Source organism: Seriola dumerili, unplaced genomic scaffold (genome assembly GCF_002260705.1).
Source record: "Seriola dumerili isolate Sdu_G_001 unplaced genomic scaffold, Sdu_1.0 BDQW01000468.1, whole genome shotgun sequence".
Taxonomy (NCBI): Eukaryota; Metazoa; Chordata; class Actinopteri; order Carangiformes; family Carangidae; genus Seriola; species Seriola dumerili.
In genome coordinates this window covers 3,863,690-3,885,380 of record NW_019174723.1, presented here as the reverse complement: position 1 = coordinate 3,885,380, position 21,691 = coordinate 3,863,690, and the positions used below count along the sequence as shown (strand labels likewise).

General features: G+C 39.5%; 1 protein-coding gene across 4 annotated transcripts; it reads left to right on the top strand.

Moving 5' to 3' along the window:
- The first annotated feature begins 806 nt into the window (after positions 1-806).
- hnf4a (hepatocyte nuclear factor 4 alpha) lies at positions 807-20,710 on the top strand. 4 transcript variants are annotated; one of them, XM_022763218.1, is made up of 10 exons: positions 807-932; positions 15,589-15,763; positions 16,346-16,440; positions 16,952-17,058; positions 17,155-17,310; positions 17,816-17,903; positions 18,046-18,216; positions 18,345-18,581; positions 19,087-19,209; positions 19,656-20,710. In XM_022763218.1, the coding sequence occupies exons 1-10, from the start codon at positions 884-886 to the stop codon at positions 19,796-19,798; spliced, it is 1,344 nt and encodes a 447-aa protein (XP_022618939.1). In that variant the 5' UTR covers positions 807-883; the 3' UTR covers positions 19,799-20,710. The 4 variants fall into 4 exon arrangements, with proteins under 4 accessions (XP_022618939.1, XP_022618940.1, XP_022618937.1 ...); XM_022763219.1 differs by lacking the exon at positions 807-932 and adding an exon at positions 5,355-5,423; XM_022763216.1 differs by lacking the exon at positions 807-932 and adding an exon at positions 14,363-14,508 and having other exon boundaries at positions 18,046-18,198.
- The last annotated feature ends 981 nt before the right edge of the window (positions 20,711-21,691 follow it).

The following is a 21,691-nucleotide window of genomic DNA, read 5'->3' as shown; positions in this document are numbered from 1 at the left end:
CTGGTATAAGTAAACAGCTATTAATGCTAATGTTGGCTATGTAGCAATAGCAAAACTTACAAAAGCTATAAATTACATGCTGTTGATAAATCCTGACTATTAGTTTCAATATCAACTGAGTGATCCAAGTAAATCATGTTTAACCATCATTATTTTTGAGAATAATTAGAAAAATAAGTAACATTTTAAAAGCCTGTTTGCCAGCGGCTGGTATCTTTCACACTGGAGCACGAAATTGTCTTCTTGAATTAAAACATGATTTCTGTTTCTGCTGGGAGACTGTGGACGCAATGTTTTTAAATTCAGATTTCAGACGATGTCTCGACATTCACCTGTATTTCTCACTCAAATGTGTGTCTGACAGCTGAAGCTGTAAGCGACTTTTTCCCCTCAGTCAAAACAAAACTGATGACGTCACTAGTCATACACAGTTTGTTAGCTGCCACCCTCAGTACATTCTCCACTCCTCTCTGTCTTTTATATCTCTCCCCACCTTCTGTCTTTCTCTCTCCTTTTTTGTATAAACGCTTCTTATTCACTCCTAATCTGGGTCTGGAGAAAACGACTGTTTGGTGATGAGAAAGAGGGAAAAACACATAATAACTTTATGTCTATTTGAGTTTCTATCATCATGTTGCCATAGTTACAGCCGCTATATAGATTGGTGTCCATACGAGCCTGGTTACTGTTTAACCTCCCCACCCACATTTGCCCAGATTAGGAAAATCAATAAGATAACAGCAGCAACACCGGCCTTACCTTGCACCAACAACACCCTTCTCTCACTACAGCACCCTGCGCCAAACTTCCACATTTTACACCTTATGGTGAGGGAGGAAAAAGTGGATTTAAAACACATGCTTGAGAGGAGGCAGAGGACGACATGGTCAATGTAAACACACAAGTCAGTTCAAGTATGGAACTTCCATTTGGTGAGTACACACTTTTTTGTTTTTATCAACTTTGCTTGGTGGTTTCAGTGAGAAAAAGAAAAAGGTTGAGTGTGGCAGCTGCTCGCTTTTTCTTTTATTTTTCGGCGGTGGCTTGTGCAACAGCCGTGCGGCTCCAGAGCTCTGCTGGATCACATCTGATTCAGAGTGGGAAATATCATCGCCATTTGTGTCTGGCGTTTTCACACGGCTGTAATCCAGGAGGTGTGTCAGAGATATGGAGGTTGTTAAAAAAAGGCCATGGGAGCTGGGCCTGATGGTGATGATGGCTTTGAGATGTCAGAGCAGTATGAGTACAACGAGCGTGGAAGGTTTTACGGGATAATTATAAATGATTTAAACACAATGTTGTTGTTGCAGCTGATAGATGCAGGAGTTGTGAGAAGCTGTGGTACTGGATGAAGTAAGATGTGTTTTTATTTTGGACGTTTGTGGAGTTAAAGTAACTGTAAAACGCCTGAATTATTAAAGCTAAGATGAAACTTGGACAAAGCTTGATATTTTTTTATGACTACAGTCTATGATGCTGTACAAACACAAACACAGTTGTGGGTTTGAATTCTTTAAGATCACACAAATCTCCATCCATGTCTCTTCATATCGCTGCTGCAGGCTGTGTGCAGTGAAAGCAAAGGCCTCTTTGTACTACCTCTCACACAGCCACAGCAGTTGGCGGGGGTTTTGTTTTTACTCCGGTGCTCTTTCATTGAATGATTTGCATGTCTCAATGGGATGTGGAGATGCAAATCCATTTTCACAAAACTCTGGCCCTATGAGAAAAAAATGATTGAAAGTGGGAAAAATGTGGCTCAACAGCTGATGCGCTCCTGAACAGATGCTGCTGCAAGATTCACATTAACCTGTTGAGCTAAAGATTTACTGGAAGCCCCAGAGAGTGATGGGACTCAGTGATGTCTTTCAACTCTTTGTCTGAATTACTTTTTTTCCTACACCTGCTTTCCACATTTCTTTTCACTCTACTGCATCAATTCAATACAATTACTCCTAAAAAAGGAAAGTGGCTCAGCAAAATTCATCTGCATGTCTCTGACTGTGTCAATAACAAAGTATTTTTGCCAGTTTGAGCCACTATTTTATTGTTGATTCAAGTGTCATCTTGTGATCAGACAGTAACAGTGATGTGTAACATGAACTTGGAACTCTGGAAGACTTTATATTATAAAATTAGATTAAGAAATAAATAATAAATATGTGGTTTTAGAAGCTCGGTGCAGTTGCTGCTGATTTGTACCAGTGGCCACCTGTAGTATTGCAACAATAATATCTCCTGCAGCCTGAAAAGCATTTTCCCCTTAGACCACCATCATAAAGGAGATATCTTTTGACAAGGTATCTTGAGCTACAAACAAGGTCACTTATCGCTCTTTCTGTCATGACCTTTTATTTATGAAGGTTCTATAATTGTACAACATTTCCCAGAACCTCTATGACCAGGCCTTAAACAACTGCCACCTCTGATAATAGCAGTAATGCATTTAGGGTGCCATGGGCAGTGTAGTTTAGTTTGGGTCAGTCAGTCCCTGCTGCTGTAAATAATCACTTCACCAAATGTGTATTCATCCATGGCTGAAAATAGTCCCCAACAAATGCACATTTTCCTCCTGTTTGAGTAACAGTTGCTAAAATCTACAGTGACCAGGTGTTTAAGGAAATTAAAGAGCCATTTTTGAATATGAGAGTTTATCTTTGTGAGATGTTTTTTAATGATTTGCATCTTCAGCAAAAGGTTCTGGTTCTGGTATTTAATATAGAACATCTGGTCCAGACTGCCCAGACTGTTTGTGTTATTTTGACGATATTCAGTGTAACCAGATAGAAAATGGTTGGGTATTTTGGTAATTATAGTATAACTCTGACTTTCAAAACCAGTGATGATTGCGCTGGTCACAAATCCTGGAAATGTTAATTGGCAATCTAAAAACCCGCCATGAAACCAGAGAGGTGACTCACCTCTGGCTGGATTACCAAGTTGCTCTGTGTTTGAGTACAATAGTAACATTTTCTGAAAGGATTTGTTTACGGTATTTGCTGAAGAAATATTCCAAACAGGACATTTATGTTACATTCTTCAGCAGCAGCCTACTCTAATCTTCTCTTTAGCCTAGATCGGGTTATACTGTGCTGCTTTGTCCAAACAAACTGCAAATCACTGTTCAGGTTCTTTCTACTCTAAAATTGTGCTGCCAAAATGTCTCCAGCAAGTATTGCAGTTGTAATGACAAGCTGACAAACCCTCCTCTAGGCGAGGTAACTCACAGCTCATACAATGCACGGAGCTTCGTGTTGGACACATGGGATTAATTGCTCAACGGTCACAACCTGGACAAACTCCCCAGCTCTGCTGTTGGCAGAGTCTCGTGGTGAATGTAAACATGACAACAGCCGTTCAACAGCCCCACAGCAGATATCTGTTTGCCTACAATAGCTGAATGACCTGACAGCAGGCTGCAGAGAGGCCTGGTTCCTCTATATGCAGAGTTAACAGTTCAAAATTACTAAAGACTCGCAAACAGAACAAGATCTTGGCAAAGGCATCACCGAGGCTTAATGTTTGTGGTATAAGTATTATGTAATATATAATATCATATAATGATAAAGATTTGTCATGAGAAAACCCCTGATCTAATGCTTTTATTCAGTGTTTGTAAGAAACAGCCCCGGCTTCAAAAGATGAGCAGGTAAAAATAATTTTCAGTTGAACTTGTTACCACAACTACAATCATTGTAAAACCCCAATTTTAATCAAATCAACTCATAGTCATATATTCTCATACTGTGCACAGAATGAACAATCTGATGATTACTAAGTTGTTGTTGCTTCTCTTCATGAACACAATTCTATTATAATGATCCATATGTGAATTTCATCATAAGGTGCACTTTTATCGCACTTTTCCAGTCTTCGAGACCACTCAAAGCACTTTTGTACAATACAATATAATACATGCCACATTCACCCACTGATGGAACAGCCATCAGGGGCAGTTTGGTTCAGTATCTTGCTCAAGGACAGCACGTGGACATGAGGAGCTGGGGATCGAACCAACGACCATTTGAACAGTGGACGACCCACTCTACCTCTTAAGCCACAGCCTTCCTGTAGCTCAATAAAAGTGATTAAATACTACAAAGTGTGTTACAAGTAAGCGTCCTGCATTCAAAATGTCACTGATGTTAAAGTGATGAATTATTACCAGCAAAATTCATTTTATCAAACTTTCCAAACACTGAATGGTTCGCTTTCATCTCTAGATATTTTTACATTACATATCCAGTCAGTTGGCAGTTCATTAAGTACACCTAGCCGAAAGTAATGCAGTCTAATATAATAGTTCTGCAATAAATCCTCATTCATCGACATTATAATGTTCAGTTTTGTTGAAACTGTTTTAGAGATGCTGATTCAACTTTATGGTCATTTTGGAGGCTGCAGTTTGTGGTGCTGTTGAACTCTAGTGCATTATATGGATTTGTGCTTCTATTATTTTGTCCACCCCATGTATATCAGTGAGGGCAGGCTAAATAACAGAAATACCTCTTTGTATAATGTCAATACTCAATAAGTGTAAACATGTGTGGGTATGCAGGACCTTTAATGTAAAAGTAACTCATATTTTGTAAATTGATCAGAGGTTTTGTATGTAAACCCAAACTAACTACAGATTATAGCTTTTACATAAATGCGATATCCCCCTCTGGAATAGAGCAGAGTAGAAATAAAGTACCTCAAAAATGTTGGAGGTTTCCTTTCCTTCACTTTTGTCATGTCACTGATTTTTGAATGTAACCTCTGACACTGATACTGATTTGTTTCATCTGGCTGTAGGTAAATAGTCTTGGTTTGTGTCTGTGAGAAGATGCCGTTGTCTCTCCTTTAATTCATTCTAATCAAGTGTCACCGTATGATCTGATCAAACTAACCATGATGAACAAACATGATCTTGATCTCTGAAAGAATCTGGATATCGAAATAAGATCAAGATTATAAATAACTGCAGCTGGATAAAACGTTTTAAGATGGTGAACAAACCACTCAGCTAATGAAGTGAAACTTAATCTGCACTGGAATAAAACATGATATTCAGCCAACCTAAATGTGCCTCTCTGGTGTTGTACAGAAAGGCCAGTTAGCTGCCTGCCTGTTTGGAGGATAGGTATTACACACTGTTCACTTGACACTATTAATCCGGGTGTTCAAGCCTCCAATCAAATCTCATTGTGACAAGCATTAGGGGATTATCCCTGGGTAATGTGGGCCCTTACAGCAGGCCCAGTGGCCCCGGCAAACAGCACTATCCAGTAACAGTGGCCCTGCTTCTCACCTCAGCCTGGCCGGGCCTGAGAGAGCGGCTGAGGCTCATGGGCCTTCGCTCAGCTGGCCGGCTCACTGTCAGGGCTCGGCCTTCACAGGGATGTATGGCCAGGATGGGACGCTGCACTTCAACAACCCAGGTAAAGGAAACAGAATGTGAACTTTGAGAATTAGGCAGAGATTGTAGATTATTCCAGAGTAGAGGGTGAACAACAAGCTGCTGTTCACACACTAAAACCACAGAGCTGTGGAAGGTAAAGCCGCCAGTAGCTGACGACGAAACGCAGGGCCGATGTGAAAATTATTACAACAGAGATTCTGTATGTGTTTCTGTTTCACTGCTGCTTCAGTCTTTAAACTGAAACGTGTTTTAAAATCTTTGAATGTCGGCTGTTTACGAGAGCTGCTTCATTGAGGGGATAATGTCGGGGCAAAAATCTAAACCAAATTCATGTATATTAGGCAACAATATCTTGACAATTAAATTTGTTGGATGTGATGAAGGTTTTGGACACAGAATAATTCAGTGATTCAAGAGTTTGTGGAGGAAACATTTACTGTAGTGTGAGCCTGCGCAGCTGAATAGTGAATTGTGCTATGTGTCCACATGATGGCAGTAGTAAGCAGTGATATATACTGTAGAAGTAACTAAGTACAATTTTTAGGTGCTTATACTTTGCTTAGTGGTGGAAACGAACAAAGTACATTTACTCATGTGCAGAACTTAAACAAAATGAAACATCAATTATGTATCTCCATTCCATGCTACTTTACTACTATTGTACTTTTTAATCTAATTAGCTTTGCATATAAAGTTTTTACACTAAAAACCTGTCATAAAATATGATGCTCTGCTATAGATTAAAATACCCAACAGTATCTAAGGTTGCTGAAATTAGTTATAACATCACAAGGTACAACATTAAAAGATTAATGCATTAGTACTGATGATCAAATTCAATATATAATACAACAATAAAGACCACCAAGCTGCATAATGAGTGCTTTTACTTTGAATAATTTTAGGTATGTTTTTGCCGACATTTGATTTTATGCTACTTAATATTTCTACTCCACTATAAGGAAATATTTACTCCACTATATTTGTGTCACGGCTAAAGTTACTAGTTTCTTTGCAGATTTATGAGCCATTATCACAGGTGAAGCTACATCGCAGTAGATAAAGTGAGTAAAATTAGCTCCACTGTTGCCTGCAACATTAACATCAGCTGCACTAAAGTGATATTAAGCACTTTTATCTTTGGTACTCAATATTTGGATACTAATACTTTTTTACAATAATATAATCTATTTTTACACAAGTAAAACTTTGAATTCAGGACTTTTACTCATAACAGAGTATTTTTACACATGCTTAGACTACTTTATTTTACTGTCCACCACAGTGGACAAGCCTGGGGCAGTGTTGTAGATGTAGAAATCAAAAAATGATTAGATTTGATCAGTTTTTTTGGAGAGAGCCGCATGTGACCTCAGCAGGTAGAGAGAGAGAGCGAGAGTGAACAGCAAGGCAAAAGACCTGATATAAAGTGTTGAAACTGTCCAATGAAAGTCTTAAGGAGCATCATGATGCAGTCAGCAGGCTGAACACCAGATGACACAAGTATTATATAGAGTATATATATATATATATATATGTATATATATATATAGAAGATATTTCTACAGCACTGATCAGGTTTCAGTTTTTGCACAGATCACATTGAATGCCTGAATGTTTAGTGCCTTGTTGTTCAAGCAGTGGAGGTTAAGCGTCCATTGATTGGCTGATGAGTGAAGCGCCTATAGAGCATCAGAGAGATAAACGTGCTCAGAGCAGAGCTGCTGACAGAGGTGATTGGGCCAGCAGTCAAAATGAATTCTCAGCAAAACAGAGTTAATGATTACAGTCCCTTATCACACACTGTGATTGATTTACATCTTGCAATGGTCTTTGTGTTTATTGATGCAATTGTTTACTTATTTGGTGTACGGAGGCTGCTTTTCAGTCTGACTGGATGAGATGAGGCATGTTTTTGTAGATTAAAGGTTTTATCTGCAAAATACTCTTGAGTGTCAGCTGGAAACACGACACAGACATGTTCAAGAGTTAGTTTAGCCTTAAAGATAAATATATGGCATCTGCAATAAGGAAATATTAAACACAGACAGAGCAAACAATCTCAGAAGTAATTTTAAGAGATACTAAATAGTCATAGTTATATTATCCTTTTCCAGCTTGTCCTCCTTTATTTACTTACATTTTTTTATCACCCTGTAATATTAAAACTCAATAGACACTGGTAGTTTATCATTACCCTGATACCAAATAGTCATCATGGGTGAGGATCATATGACGAGTCGTCTGTTGTCTGATTTCAGTTAATCCCTTTTCGTATCTCTCATTTATCAAAATCATCTTCATAACACATAATTACATGTCCCCCTAAACGAACGGTTATATGGCTGAAGAGAAACCATAAAGAAAACATTTTACATTTTCCCCTTTTTCTTAAAGGATCTGTGTGGCAATATGATTCATATCTATGATAACATTCATCAGTTTAGCACAAATCCTCAAACGCTATGTATCTAGCCTCACCACATGGGATGAACTGGGTTTGGTTAAGTGTGTTTGTAGGCCTCTGAGGACAAATTAGCTCCTCTAGAGGTATAAAGTGCTATTATTTGACAGGAAAAAGGAAAAATAAGTTATTTTGCTGAGTAAAAGTAAGAGTAAAAATAGTTTTCCACTATGAGAGGCAGCAAAAGGATTCAATACAATTTGTCAGACAAATCATGATGGCATAACAATAATAGGAGTTTAAAAAAAAACAAAAAAAAACGGTGATTTGATCTTCACAAAAATCAATCTGTGTCACTTTGGATAATGATGGTAAAATAAATTACATTATTCCTGTGGCACAGAAAATATGATATTCCCCCGGTCAGCCACAGGCGCTTGCATAAGCTTTGTTATTTGCAGATAGTTATCTGTTGACAAGGTCTTTGCCATGACACTCTACTCACCTATCTCCTCCATCTATTGCAGGGGAGCAGAGGAGCAGCAGCTTTTTTCTGCTGGCCTCAAATCTGCTGCAGCCAGCACATTGTCTCCTTCTGTTTTACTCTTATCAACATCAACACGCTCCTGGATGTGCCTCACAAACACTCACATTTCCACTGTGGTGTGGCTCTCTGAGAAAGAAACAAAATAGGTCCCCAGTCAGTGTATATTCCACATCTTATTAACTCTTCCAGGCCACCATGATCGCCTTTTCCTCCCAGCTGCTGGCTCCTGTATTTTGATTTTACTATGTTGCCTCCCTGCCTCTTGCCTTTGAGATCGTACTTGGGGAAATGAAATGTAGTCATTGAGGAGAAGGTACAAATAGGCAGTGGTTGCAAATGGAGTTTGGTCAGTGGTCGGAGATTCCTATTCAGAAGATAGATAGGACTTTGTTCACAAACTGGAGTTTGAAGTTTCAAAGGGGAGAATCACACAAGTATTACATCAGGTCTCAGCGATCCTTTGACTTTTAGCCTCAGGGCAGGAGTTTGGGTGACTGATTATAAGACAGCACTCTCTGGCCCATCACATTGTAGCATGGCAGCCTCCCACAGTATTTAGTATGTATTTACAGCTAAATGTCAGGCAGTTGTTGTCGGCTGCAGCCATTATCAAAGTGCTGTGTTAAAGCTTGAACAACTCCTTATCACAAACATTATACAAAAACAATGAACATATGATTAGATTTTTTTGTATTGTGTCATAAACAGCGTTCACATGACACACTTGTGACTCAAATGTAATTGAAGCACTGCACAATATAAAAACACTAAAAGTTAATAGGCCTTTCCCTAGTGGTCTGGCCACACGAAGCAAGGTGATGATAGCAAGGACGGCTATGTCTGCTTGATTACAGACTGAAGTAAAAGTTGTGACATGCAGATTTAATTATTGTAGGTTTTACTTATTATACAAATTGTGATTTTTTACTAATTATCATTTGTAAATTAACCCATCTCCTCTTTTTCTATTTATTTTATTACAATGTTTTTTTTGACTAAGTTTTGACTATGCCATTTATACAGATGACCTGCTGCTAAATACTGAACCAGTGTTTAATCATTTTAAATATAAACATGTCCTAATCCTAAGGGCTCTTGTATTGTGGTCAAATTGTTGGTTAAATAGTCCAACAATGTTTTTTTTTATCAACCTAATTTCCAGCAGCAGTCGACAGCTGCGGTAACTGCTCAGCACTGAGCAGCAGACAGGCGGCGTTAGTGGCTGTCTGGTGAAAATACTGGAGCATTTAGCAGCTAAATAGCTACATATTTCCCTCAGGAGTTGAAAGTCACCAAAAACAGGGGTAAAATACAGTGAATATTGGATTTGCGCTCATCAGATGGACACAAACACGACTCCAAATGAATTTCTTAAGTCATCATAGCCATACATATAACATTCTCTTGTAACTTGCAGAGAGTTTGATAAGATGATGGATAATGCTCACACTTAATATGACTTAAGTAAATACTTCATGAAGCCACAGCTTGCAGCCAGTCAGTTTAGCTTTGGACAGAGCCGGCCTGGCTAGTTCCCCCTGTTTCCTGTTTTTTTAATGCTAAGCTAAGCTAACCAGCTGGTGGCTGTAGCTTCATAATTACTGCATGGACACGAAAATGGTGTCTATCCTCTGATTTAACACTTGGCAAGTAAACAGATAAACATCAAACCAATCTTTTAAGAAAGATCTTCATTGTATCTAAAACCTTAGACATAACATTTTTTTCCAGATGACAACAGGAGCTGAAGCTTTTATCTTTAGCAGAACTTCGCAGTCTGCAGTCTTGAATTATGAAAATGGTGACTGTATAAAAATTCAAAATTTGTCAGTAGAATGAACATGTGCAGATGCAACTTTATTCTGTGTTTTATAGCCTCCTGCACGTGTCAATCCAGCCTGTGCACTGTGGGAATGTAGGTACAGCATGTTAACACAAACCCCCCACATCAAAATGCAGATAATTTATGGGATAATGTCAAGCTAACCAGTCCTATCTAACACATCAGAGCAGTTTGTCAGTTCGTGATTAAGAAAGCTGTAACTGTGCAGATTATACTTTATAGTCCTGTATATGACTGTTCCTTGAGAAGTTCACAGAAATTTAAGATGGAAGCAGCAATAAAAGAACTTTAATGACAGGGAAGATAAGATTTGCTGTGAGTGACTCATTCATAGCTCCACAATTACTCTCCCATCCTCACCCTCTCCTCCCCTCCCCACTGAGCATTCGCTAACTGCTTTGAAATAATCAGCACACTTCTTGAGCAAATAAGGGCATTGCAGAAGAGCAGCACTGATCGAACATGAAGAAATGTTGTAATGGATGACCTCTGTACACACAAGCGAAACAGCACGCTCCAACTGAGCCACGTTTGATGAGGAGTGATCAACTGAGAGGAGGTTGTAGAAGACTGCTAATCATTTTTTGATCATGGGCGTAGTTTCTATTGAGTTAATCAGGTTCTTAAAGACCTTCACAGCATTTAGAGCCAAAGATCAATTCATCTAAAAATGTAATCATTCCTGGCAGTCAGAAAAGTTTAGCTTAAATAGTTTCTGTAATCACAGGTTGATCACTTCCATTTCTTTCTCTGTTTGAGGGTTTTGTGTCAACATTTAATCACTGAACAGATCATCTCAGGATCATCCACAGGAGCCTCCAGGAATGTTACTGTGTTTTCTGCTGGAAGAAAAATAATTTTATGAGCCTCCCAGTATAATTTGAGTGTATGGTTAACAAGTTCACCTACATGGGGTTTTTACTGCTTCTGAGGCCGGGCTGAACTCAGGATCGTTGACCTATTGTTATGTACTGGCACTTTCTCTTCAAATACAAGACTACTGTTTGCTGTGTGACATGTAGGAGGCGGCCGCTTTTGCGCAAGCAGAGAATTTAGTTTTGAAAACAATTGGATTCAGGATAGTGTGTTAGAAAAGTAACATGTGAAAACCCTCCAAGAACTGAGACCACATCTGCTTTTTGATCCCCGTTGGATTTTATACGTGAAAAATGATATTAGCATCTTGTTCCCAGAGGTTTAAATTTCAAACTCACTGTACAGTGGATGTGAAGGGTTGTATATTATGTATATGTTATTATGTTGTATATTATATAGCTGTATTTTTAGCTTCCCTAAGATTTTGGAGGCCATGTTCGCCGTTTTCCTCCTCGCAATGTTCAGGTTACTGCACCACACAATCATGTTAAAAGATACTTTCCACCAGGCTCTTGTACACATAGACAGGTAGGTCCCAGTACAGGTACTGCAGGCAGCCAGTACTGTAGATATTTAGAATAAATGATGGTTATTAATATCCCATATGTTTTAGAGATTTACACTGTTATTTGTGGCTGTAATCTTACTCAAGATAAGGACTAAGTTTTTTCAAACAAAACATACGGTTTATCATCTTATACATTTCAGTGAACTGCACTTTTGTGCTTCAGTAAAATTTCAAATGCAGGACATTTACTTGTACCGACACATTTTAAAAGTGTCGTTATTTAGAGATGCTCATTCCGAGTCCTTTGACATGTGCTTGTGATAAAGAACTACAGACATGAACTTCACTTTAACTGTTGAACACAAACTTTCTTTGCTACTGCAGATTCTGCAAGTTATGATTTTTCTGAATTGATTATTGAATATGTCCTGGATCATGGAGGCTGTCTCCCTGAGGGGCTGCTGCATTGTGTTGTGTTGAGCTTTTGGATCAACCTCACGTGCACCTTGCATTTTCACAAACAATGAAGTCTTTTACATAAAGGCATCACTTTGCTTCAGCAACAGTTATTTTCCACTGTTAATTATGCTAGAATTAACTAAGATTTAGCACCGTCGTATTACACATGGAAGTAAGTCTGAATGTAACGGACTGATATGATCTGACTACTGGGTCTCCTGTGGTGGTATCACTGTTTATACATACTCAGTTATAAGCCCTGCATTTACAGTCTTAGTGTTCTCAAAATGCACTTTAAGAATCAAAAGTAAAATATTATTATTACAGATGTGCTAACATACAAGCAGCATTTTAATGTGGCAGCTGGTCACACTGTTAAGCCACTTTATATACAGTTGGGTTGGTTAATATATAATTATGTATCATACAATATGTTGCAAGCTGATTATGTTTAGTAAATGCAATCTTAATTTGCAAAGTAACTAGTAACTAAAGCTGTCAATTTAACATAGATGGATCACTGAATGAGCCTCTGTTTGAAGTGACTGTTTACAGTTTTTGTTGGAAATTCACAAATCTCAGTTAAACGTCAGGACGTCTTGATTGTGTGTGTTTTTTCCTTCATATTACATCTTCACAGCATACTGAGAAACAATCATTAGATAAAATATAAAAATAACAGTAGAATAGCTTTGTTGTAAGAAAATATAACCTGCATGTCAGGCCTTCCTTGATGGTTTCCTATAATATTTTAGTGTGTGTGTTTAGTGTGTAATGGCCACACTCAAAGACCAAGTGAAAGGCCTGTCATCACAGAGAGGGGTGATATTAAGAAGAGGTTATAAAACCGATGGTGCTGCACAATTCCTCTCCTTCATAGTATTGCACTAGCAGGGCTGTCATGATTTCAGATTTTCAACTACATGATTATCGTTACCAAAAGAATTCATGATAACGAGATTAGGCCTGTTGCAGTATCTATAGAAAATGCTGCAGAGAGGTGGAGAGAGAGTCTGTAACTGAAAAGAACTATTACACTTAAAGGGAAAGTGAAGAGACAACCAGATGAACTGATGAACAAAACATACACAAGGCCTGTAACACATTTCATCACCATATTGTCATATGTGTATCATTAACACAATATCAGTATTTCACATAATATCATGGTCATTGTCAATAGCTGTGTATCATGATCTCTATGCACTATGTTGCTCACGTGAAAAGCTTTCTCACCTCTGCACAGCTGGCCAATCACAACTTCAATTGAATATGCGATTGTCGGTTGCAGAAAGTTACAGAAATTGTCGGACACAGACCAATCTCAACGCAGGAAAGGTGTGTGGGGGAGGGGATCTCTGAAGCTATTGGACCACCGGACAAGCAGCTCTGATGGAGAATAGTGGCCCCCTGAAACGGCCTCTCTTCATCTCCAGTGTGAACTGAGTCGTTCAGCTGCAGGTTTTGAGCTAAAAGCAGAAGCTGAGACTTCTGGTTCATCTGCAAAATGTCAAAGTCGTTTTAGTTTGCTTCTATGTAGAAGGGGTAGGGGGCCTTTTACTTGCCCGCGCCCCGGGGCCCATTGTCTAATAATGCATCCATGGCTGTCAGATAAAGGTAGTGGAGTAAAAAGTACAATATTTCCGCATGACATGTTGTGGAATAGAGATGAAAAAATAAAGTACAAAACCCTATACAGTACAGTACTTGAATAAAAGCATTGTGTTCCTTCCATACAGACACATGAAGCCAAGCTGCACCTTTGTTTGTTCTTAGCTGCTTCATAACGTAACATGGATATCGTAATTTGTGTGCATGTGATTTCAGCATGTTACAGAAAGTGCGTTCTATAAAATGAACTGGTTTAAAGTGGTGCAGGAGTGATTTGGCAAAGGGCTGACCTGATACAGCTCTCATGGTGAAATTGTTTATTCATTACTGACTGAGAACCAAGAAGTGGTGGCAGATATCAAAGCTGTGCTATCTCTTCCTAAAAAAAACAACCCTGTGATTCACCATTGGAGGGGCTGGTTAACCATCAACCACAGAGACACTCCACCTCTCCGCTGGTTAGCGGCACGAGAGGGAAGGAGGAGAAGGAGGCGAGCTCTGCTGTCAGTTACTGGCCTCCTCTCTGACACCAGTATAGGTTCCCATCACACTCAACTGGGCCAGGGAGCCACCTTGTTACTGGGTGGAGCTAGGCTCTAAAAGAAGGGGGGGTTAGTGGAGGTGTGTGGGGGTGTTAGAAGGGAAGGACGAGGAGGAGGAGGAGGAGGAGGGGGTGGGGTGGGGGGGGGGCACATTAGCTTCTTGGACAAGTCTTTCTGCCCCACTGTCAGGTAGTTGAGAATTTGTTTGTCCAAAGCACTGGCAGACATGGACATGGCAGACTACAGCGAGGCTCTGGACCCAGCCTACACCACGCTGGAGTTCGAAAACATGCAAGTGCTCCCCTTGGGCACAGGTGAGTCACATATATGCAGCTCTGATGCTGAACTTTGAAACTTTTACTGATTTAAAACTTTGGTCAAGAGAGCACAGAGAGCAGTTCTGGCATGAAGTGATAAAAAGGGGTCATCTGTCCATCTGCTGCTCGTGCTGCAGGAGAGGGATGATCCTGTGCAGTGGGGTCTACTTTTATCACCTCCGGGTGCTCTTATGGTAAAACATTAAGAGATTTTGATTTACGAGTCTCTGCTCTATTCTCAATGCACTCAGGTCATTTGGTCAAAGCAATATTAACCCGTTTCAGCTCGTAGACTGATTACATCAGGTTGATATTTATTCTGTGATGAAGCAGTAGTGTGAGTATCATGATCAGCGCTCTCCTGTTACAAACGGTCTGTTCCCACAGTCTAAAGTGAAGAGGAAAGGTGCAGTTTTATCTGAGATGTGCTCACAATGACACCAACTTATTTATATATGCAGTCTCCCATGACGCCTGGCAGTGATCCTGCTTCTAAAATTCCCACTCAGACTAAAAAATGAACTCCCCACTCAACTCTTTTCACCACTTACACATTTCTCTATTATAAAGATGTATAACAATGTCTTTTCATGAGTCATCCTGCCATTTTGAATCTATATCATGTGTCATGACATACGTTGTGATTGATTGACCCAGTCTGGTGACTGTGAGGGTGGCTAGAAAGAAAACTGTCTCCAGTGATTGCCTTTTCAGAGGTAATCAAACCCACATCAATTGTGCTCTGTTGACTCTGTCTGAGCTACTCAGGCAGGTTCTCATGACGGCCGGTTTTGATCAGCCGTCAGTGAAGCTGATCACTGTATTCACTCCGGCCATTCACACCTTCTTAAAATAAACCGTCTTGACAATTTGTCAAGTAGAAACACTATTAAACAGCCTCTGAGCTGGTGATCAAACATATTTCTTGATGCCTGTCCAATATCAGATTTGGAGATTTTTTGGCTTTTATAAAAGCACATCTCCCCTGGTTTCAGGTCACCCATGTCACAAGTCTAAAACTGACGACCTAGAAGCCTGATGAAATGTCTCTTTTCTCTCTTCTCTTTCTTGTGTCAGACTCCTCACCGGCAGAAAGTGCCAACATGAACGCCACCGGCCACCTGGCAGCAGGCAGCCTGTGTGCCATATGTGGAGACAGAGCCACTGGCAAACACTATGGCGCCTCCAGCTGTGACGGCTGCAAGGGCTTCTTCAGACGCAGCGTCCGCAAAAACCACATGTACTCCTGCAGGTGAGGACAGATCTATGATTGAAGAAGGAGAATTACCTTACTTTTCCACTGCTGCTGATGTGACAGTGAAGCAAAGCCTTACGCATTTAACCTTTCCTGTGAAGCTGGAGCCCAACTGTGTTTGTGAGAGGGAAAGAGAGACAGAGAAAAATGTGTTTTAGTAAATCATTAAATCCTAATTGCTTCCCAGGTTGCAGGCTTTGATTTTTGATTCATCTAGCAATTATTTTCTTGATTAATCGATTAATCTTTTTGTCTATACGATATCAGAAAATAGTAGCATAGTAGAAAAAAATGCCTGTTATGATTTCCCACAGCCCTCCTAATCTCTTGTTTTGTCCAACCAACAGTCCAAAATCCAAAGATATACAGTTTACTGTTGTATATGTCAAAGAAAAGCATCAAATCCTCACATTCAAAAAGCTGGAAACTGTTTTTTGATTATCAAAATAGTTTTGGATTAATTTTCTGTTCAGTGACGAATCAATTAATTGACCGACCATTTGAGTTCTAATGACTTCACTTGTTTAAGTTTCTTTTTTGAATCTATGAGAGCACAAACTTATTCCATTCACTTCCCAGGTTCAACAGACAGTGCATTGTGGACAAAGACAAGCGAAATCAATGCAGATACTGCAGACTGAAGAAGTGCTTCAGAGCTGGCATGAAGAAAGAAGGTAGGAGACGTCTATCTCTTCACAGCAAACCGACACAATCTATAATCTCAATATATATGTTTTTTTTTTTAATGAAAGCACTGGTGGTTCTAGCAATATCTCTACTGAAAAAAACCAAAAACAAAACAGAATTTCCCATTAAATCAGCAAATCACAGCCACAGTCTGAGCTGCGTCTAATGAATCGACACAACTCGTCTGGATGTGTTGCAATACCCAGGAGAGTAGCACTTTGTTAATGTTCACTCCGAAGAGCGCTGAAGTCTCTGACCAGCTTATGCTGAGCAAACAGTTCTGAGCAATAATAGCCATATACTGATAAACATGACAACCCTGGAGGACTTATTTTTCTTTTAAATGATTCAGTGTCCGATTTCTGCCGAACAAAGAAACGGTGGAAATGTAACATTTTTCACTGTTTTCCTGCATTTTGAATTGACTTCACTGCATGGAAATTGCACATTTTCCTTCTGCAACTACCAAGTGAATAAAAATATGTGTTTTGGTTTTAGCTGTGCAGAATGAAAGAGACAGAATCAGCACCAGGAGATCCAGCTATGAAGACAGCAGTTTACCATCCATCAATGCACTCATCCAGGCAGACGTGCTGTCAAGACAGGTACTCAATCATCTTTGGGACTCACATCTCACCGCTATTAATCACCTGTATTAAGACATCAAGTGATTTCACACACATCTCTATTGCCTTGTGTAGATCACCTCCCCTGCTCCCATACTGAATGGCGACATAAGGACCAAAAAGATCGCCACCATCACAGATGTGTGCGAGTCCATGAAACAACAGCTGTTGGTGTTGGTGGAGTGGGCCAAGTACATCCCAGCCTTCTGTGACCTGCCCCTGGATGACCAGGTAAGACTCATACACAGACACAGTGTACATAGTTGTATAGACACTCTGGTCACTCATCAACCAGCCCACTCAAAACCATGGTGTGGGCTACAGGAGCAAACAGGTATAGACTCACTGAATATGTGCTTCCTAAATAATTAAAAATACTCTGGAAAAAAGATAAATTATTCAAATCTCTGATGACCACCAGGTTTTGTTAATCACCCTAAACCTTAACTCTTCAACCACAGTGGTTAATGTATTTTAATCCTGAGTTAAATATGATGAGCTAGTTTTAAAGTTATATCCCTCCTTGGAAAAAAAATGCAGAATCATTAACAGTGTGATCACCAGGCCTTAGTAACTGATTTGCTGATGTTATAACAGTGTCTTCCACCAGGCTATTTTTTATGCTCTCTCTCTTTGAAGCTTCAGTTTACACCCCAAGCTTCAGTTGACATGATACCGACACAAGGGAGAGTTATTATCGCACAGCTAATAAGTAGATGAATTCATTGTGTTTCAGGTGGCGTTGCTGCGAGCTCACGCTGGAGAGCATCTCCTGCTTGGTGCTGCAAAGAGGTCCATGCTGTACAAAGATATCCTCTTATTAGGTAAAACTGACACATGAAGTATTTGACCACACTCATATTGTCAATACTCATTGCCCAATTCTGTAAAAAAAAAACAAAAAAACTACAGAATTGTCTCATCCAGGAAGAAATTTGAATCTAATGTTTTCATTTTCTCCTGCAGGAAATGACCACATCATTCCTAGAAACTGCCCAGAGCTGGAGGTGGGCAGGGTAGCAGTGAGGATCCTGGATGAGCTGGTGCTTCCCTTCCAGGAGCTTCAGATAGATGACAATGAATATGCCTGCTTGAAAGCCATAGTTTTCTTTGACCCAGGTACTACTACTGAACAACGTAAGATTCTACTCAAGCCAAAAAAAAAAACTGGGGCATATGAACACAGTATTCTAGATACTTCATACAGATGAACAGTTACAACAGACCTCTTTTTGTAAACACCCCCTGCTTTTATTTGCCCACAGATGCGAAAGGTCTGAGCGACCCCGTGAAGATCAAACGGATGCGATACCAGGTCCAGGTCAGCCTGGAGGACTACATCAACGACAGGCAGTACGACTCTCGGGGGCGCTTCGGGGAGCTGCTTCTGCTGCTGCCGACGCTACAGAGCATCACCTGGCAAATGATTGAACAGATCCAGTTTGTCAAACTCTTTGGCATGGCCAAGATCGACAACCTGCTACAAGAAATGCTTCTTGGAGGTGAGTTCATTCAGATTATTTGTAACCAACCTGAACAGAATGTGACTTTGAGTCAACACACAGAATCCATGTGTATTAAAGGTCCCATGTTCCTCACTTTTCTGGTGTTTTATTTGAAGCGTTGATATCCATAAGAAAAAATATTTGTGGTTTAAAGTACCAAAAACCATCTCAGTTTAGTTTTGCATCTCCTCTTTCGGGCTTCTCCCTGGAGTTTTGGAGGATGGTGGGTCAAGGCAGGCTGCACTGGGAACATGGCAGGGAGCGGTGACTGTTTTGTTGTGACATCACAAAGTTACAGAAGTCCTGACAGCTCATTTTAAGGCTCAGTTTCTGTGTATTTTGTCTGCACACATTGTGATTGTACACTTTGATACTTTAGACATGGGCGTCTCGCTTTCTACAATATGGGACCTTTAACAATATAAACAACAGAGAGGACTGTGGCAGTCAGATATGCTTTAGTAAATTAACCCTGACTATGTTTGTGTGTTTTGTCTCTCAGGTTCTGCCAGTGAAGCTCCACATGCACCTCACTCTCTGCACCCTCACCTGGTTCAAGAGCACCTCAGCAGCAATGTTATAGTGGCCAGCACCATGCCAACGCCGATCCATAACGGTCAAATCTGTAAGTATTAAACACATGAAACAAAATGTCCTTAAATGTATGGCACAAATGTTGTATCATTCTCTGCAGCAGATGTTCTTGTGCAGCCCAGCTTCTTGATCAGAGGCAGTCATTTAAGCCAACTGATATTTTGTATATTTTGACCATCAGATTTTCCTCACACAGCTTGTGTGCACTCTGGTAGCTGGAAGCGAAAACAGGCTTGGCAAAATAATCCTCTAAGTTCTTCATGGAAACTAATCTGGCTTATTTTGTCAAAGAGAACTTCTGTTATTCTTTCTTAACATGTTTAATGCTCTGAGAAATTTCACAAAAGTGCTTATTCCTTATCTTAAAAATTGTTTTGCCCCAGGACATGTTATACCACACAATGGTAAATATACACCTGCTTATGCTGCAGTTTCTCCCTCTGACTCGCTCCTGTTCCTTTGTGTTCTACTTTTCAGCCACTCCTGAAACCCCAATCCCATCTCCGCCCACTGCCTCCAGCTCAGAACATTACAAAATGGCTCAGGGGGTCATAGCCACCGTGCCCAAGCAGCCGACCTCCATCCCTCAGCCTACCATTACAAAGCAAGAGGCCATCTAGCAACCCTCTGAATCCTTATTCCTTCAGTTTTTTTTTTATTGTGTTAAACCAGAATATTTGTATGTAAGTTTATACACAATCAGCAATTGAAGCTGTAAACTTGACTGAAACAATAAAGTAGCTAAACACATAGAATGTAATTGCAATTATGTCCCTTGGAGATTTCTAGTCTGAGTCTTCAGTGGTCTGTTCATTCACACCAGCAGCTGCAGCTGAGCTCCACAGCTCGGCGAAAGCCAGACAAAACTTTCAACAAGTTGAAAAGAGTTGAAACTTTCCAGGCAAACTGTTGTTCTGTAAGATCGACGTACATTATTGTATATATAGTTTAGTATTGGGTAATGTCATTTCCTTTAGCATGGCCTCAGTGTGTGCAGTAAGGCTTTTGTTAGACATGGTGATGTGATCATGTCAGTACTTTATGAATGTTACAAAAGGCCTTACAATGTATTTAGTGTTGCACAGTATTTTGTTTTATGTTCATTATTGATAAAATGGTTTCAGTCATGAACTCAGAAAATGTCATTTATCAAAGCTAAAGGAAATTCCTTGAATGAGTTCAGCTGTTTTGAGGGGTCTCTGTAATATTCTGTGACTAAAATTGTTTTATATGCTGGAAAATGCATATTTACAGTAGTAAAATGTAACATGTTAAAATTTTACACCAAGAAATCTTGGTGAGCTCTGTGGTGCCACTTTGTAAAAGTCACAGGCAAACACACTGAGGAAGTTTCCCAATAATATGTTGTATTGGTTTTTAAAAAACATATATTATATTTTTTGTTTAGTACTTTGTCATGGTTTAACTGATGGAATAAATTGTGCCTTGTAACCTGTACTGCCTTTCAAAAACAGGCAATGTTTCGCCTTACAATGTGAACATGAATGAATAAATCTCAAGATCTATTTTTACATTTTCTGCAGATCATATTTTATACTATCTATAATTATGAGAGAAGAGTTTACAGAGGAATGAATGAGATTACACATTTTCAAATAACAAATGGTGAAACTTAAAAAAAAAGACATCAGACATGTTGGAAAGTCTCTGGAAGAAAAAAAATGGGTCCAACGTGGCAGTGCTGCTTGTTCACTGATAGCCTATTGCATCATGTTACTTCAGAATGATAAACTGCCATAAAATCATTATAGATAGCACTGATTCAAAACAGAGAGAGAGAGAAAGGAAAAAAACTTGAAAGACAGTTTTCTATTCTGTATGGAAAAACTCATAGCTAATGCCAATGTGCTGCATTCAGACTTAACTAGACCTTTACAGTGGTTTGACGCAAGTGGAGGCCTCAGGCATGAAGGTCACCCCTAAAGATATCCAAATAAAGTTTTTTTTTCTTCACCAAAACACCAAACACTTACATAAATATGAAGCTGTCAGTTAGATACATTATTTTTAACTGCTGATATTTTAACATTTTCAGATTTGAAGTAACATAACTGACAGATAATGACACGACATGTAGCCTACAGTGACTGGGCTGCAGCCTGCAGGTGTGTAAGATGCAGGCAAACTCTGCCATCTGCTGCTTCCAAGTGTAACTGATACATCAAATCTGTCCAGGAGAAATGTGAAAAAGAAATTCAGGCCACATAAAGCCTCTGATAGTTTAACTGCTTTACCAATATAAAGATTTACAAAACAATAAATATAACTTGTGCAGGAAATATAAAAACTGCATGCAGATATACACATACCTTTTCACAGCCAGGGATGGAAAGTAGATTTACTCAAAAAGTACTTCTCTCAAGCATTTCCATTTTCTGCTACTTTTTACCTATAGCCTATTTCACTGAATTTCAGAGGGAAATGTTGTACTTCCGTTATATTGTAGTTAATAATTACTTCCTAGATTAAAATTCGACATAAAAACATGAACC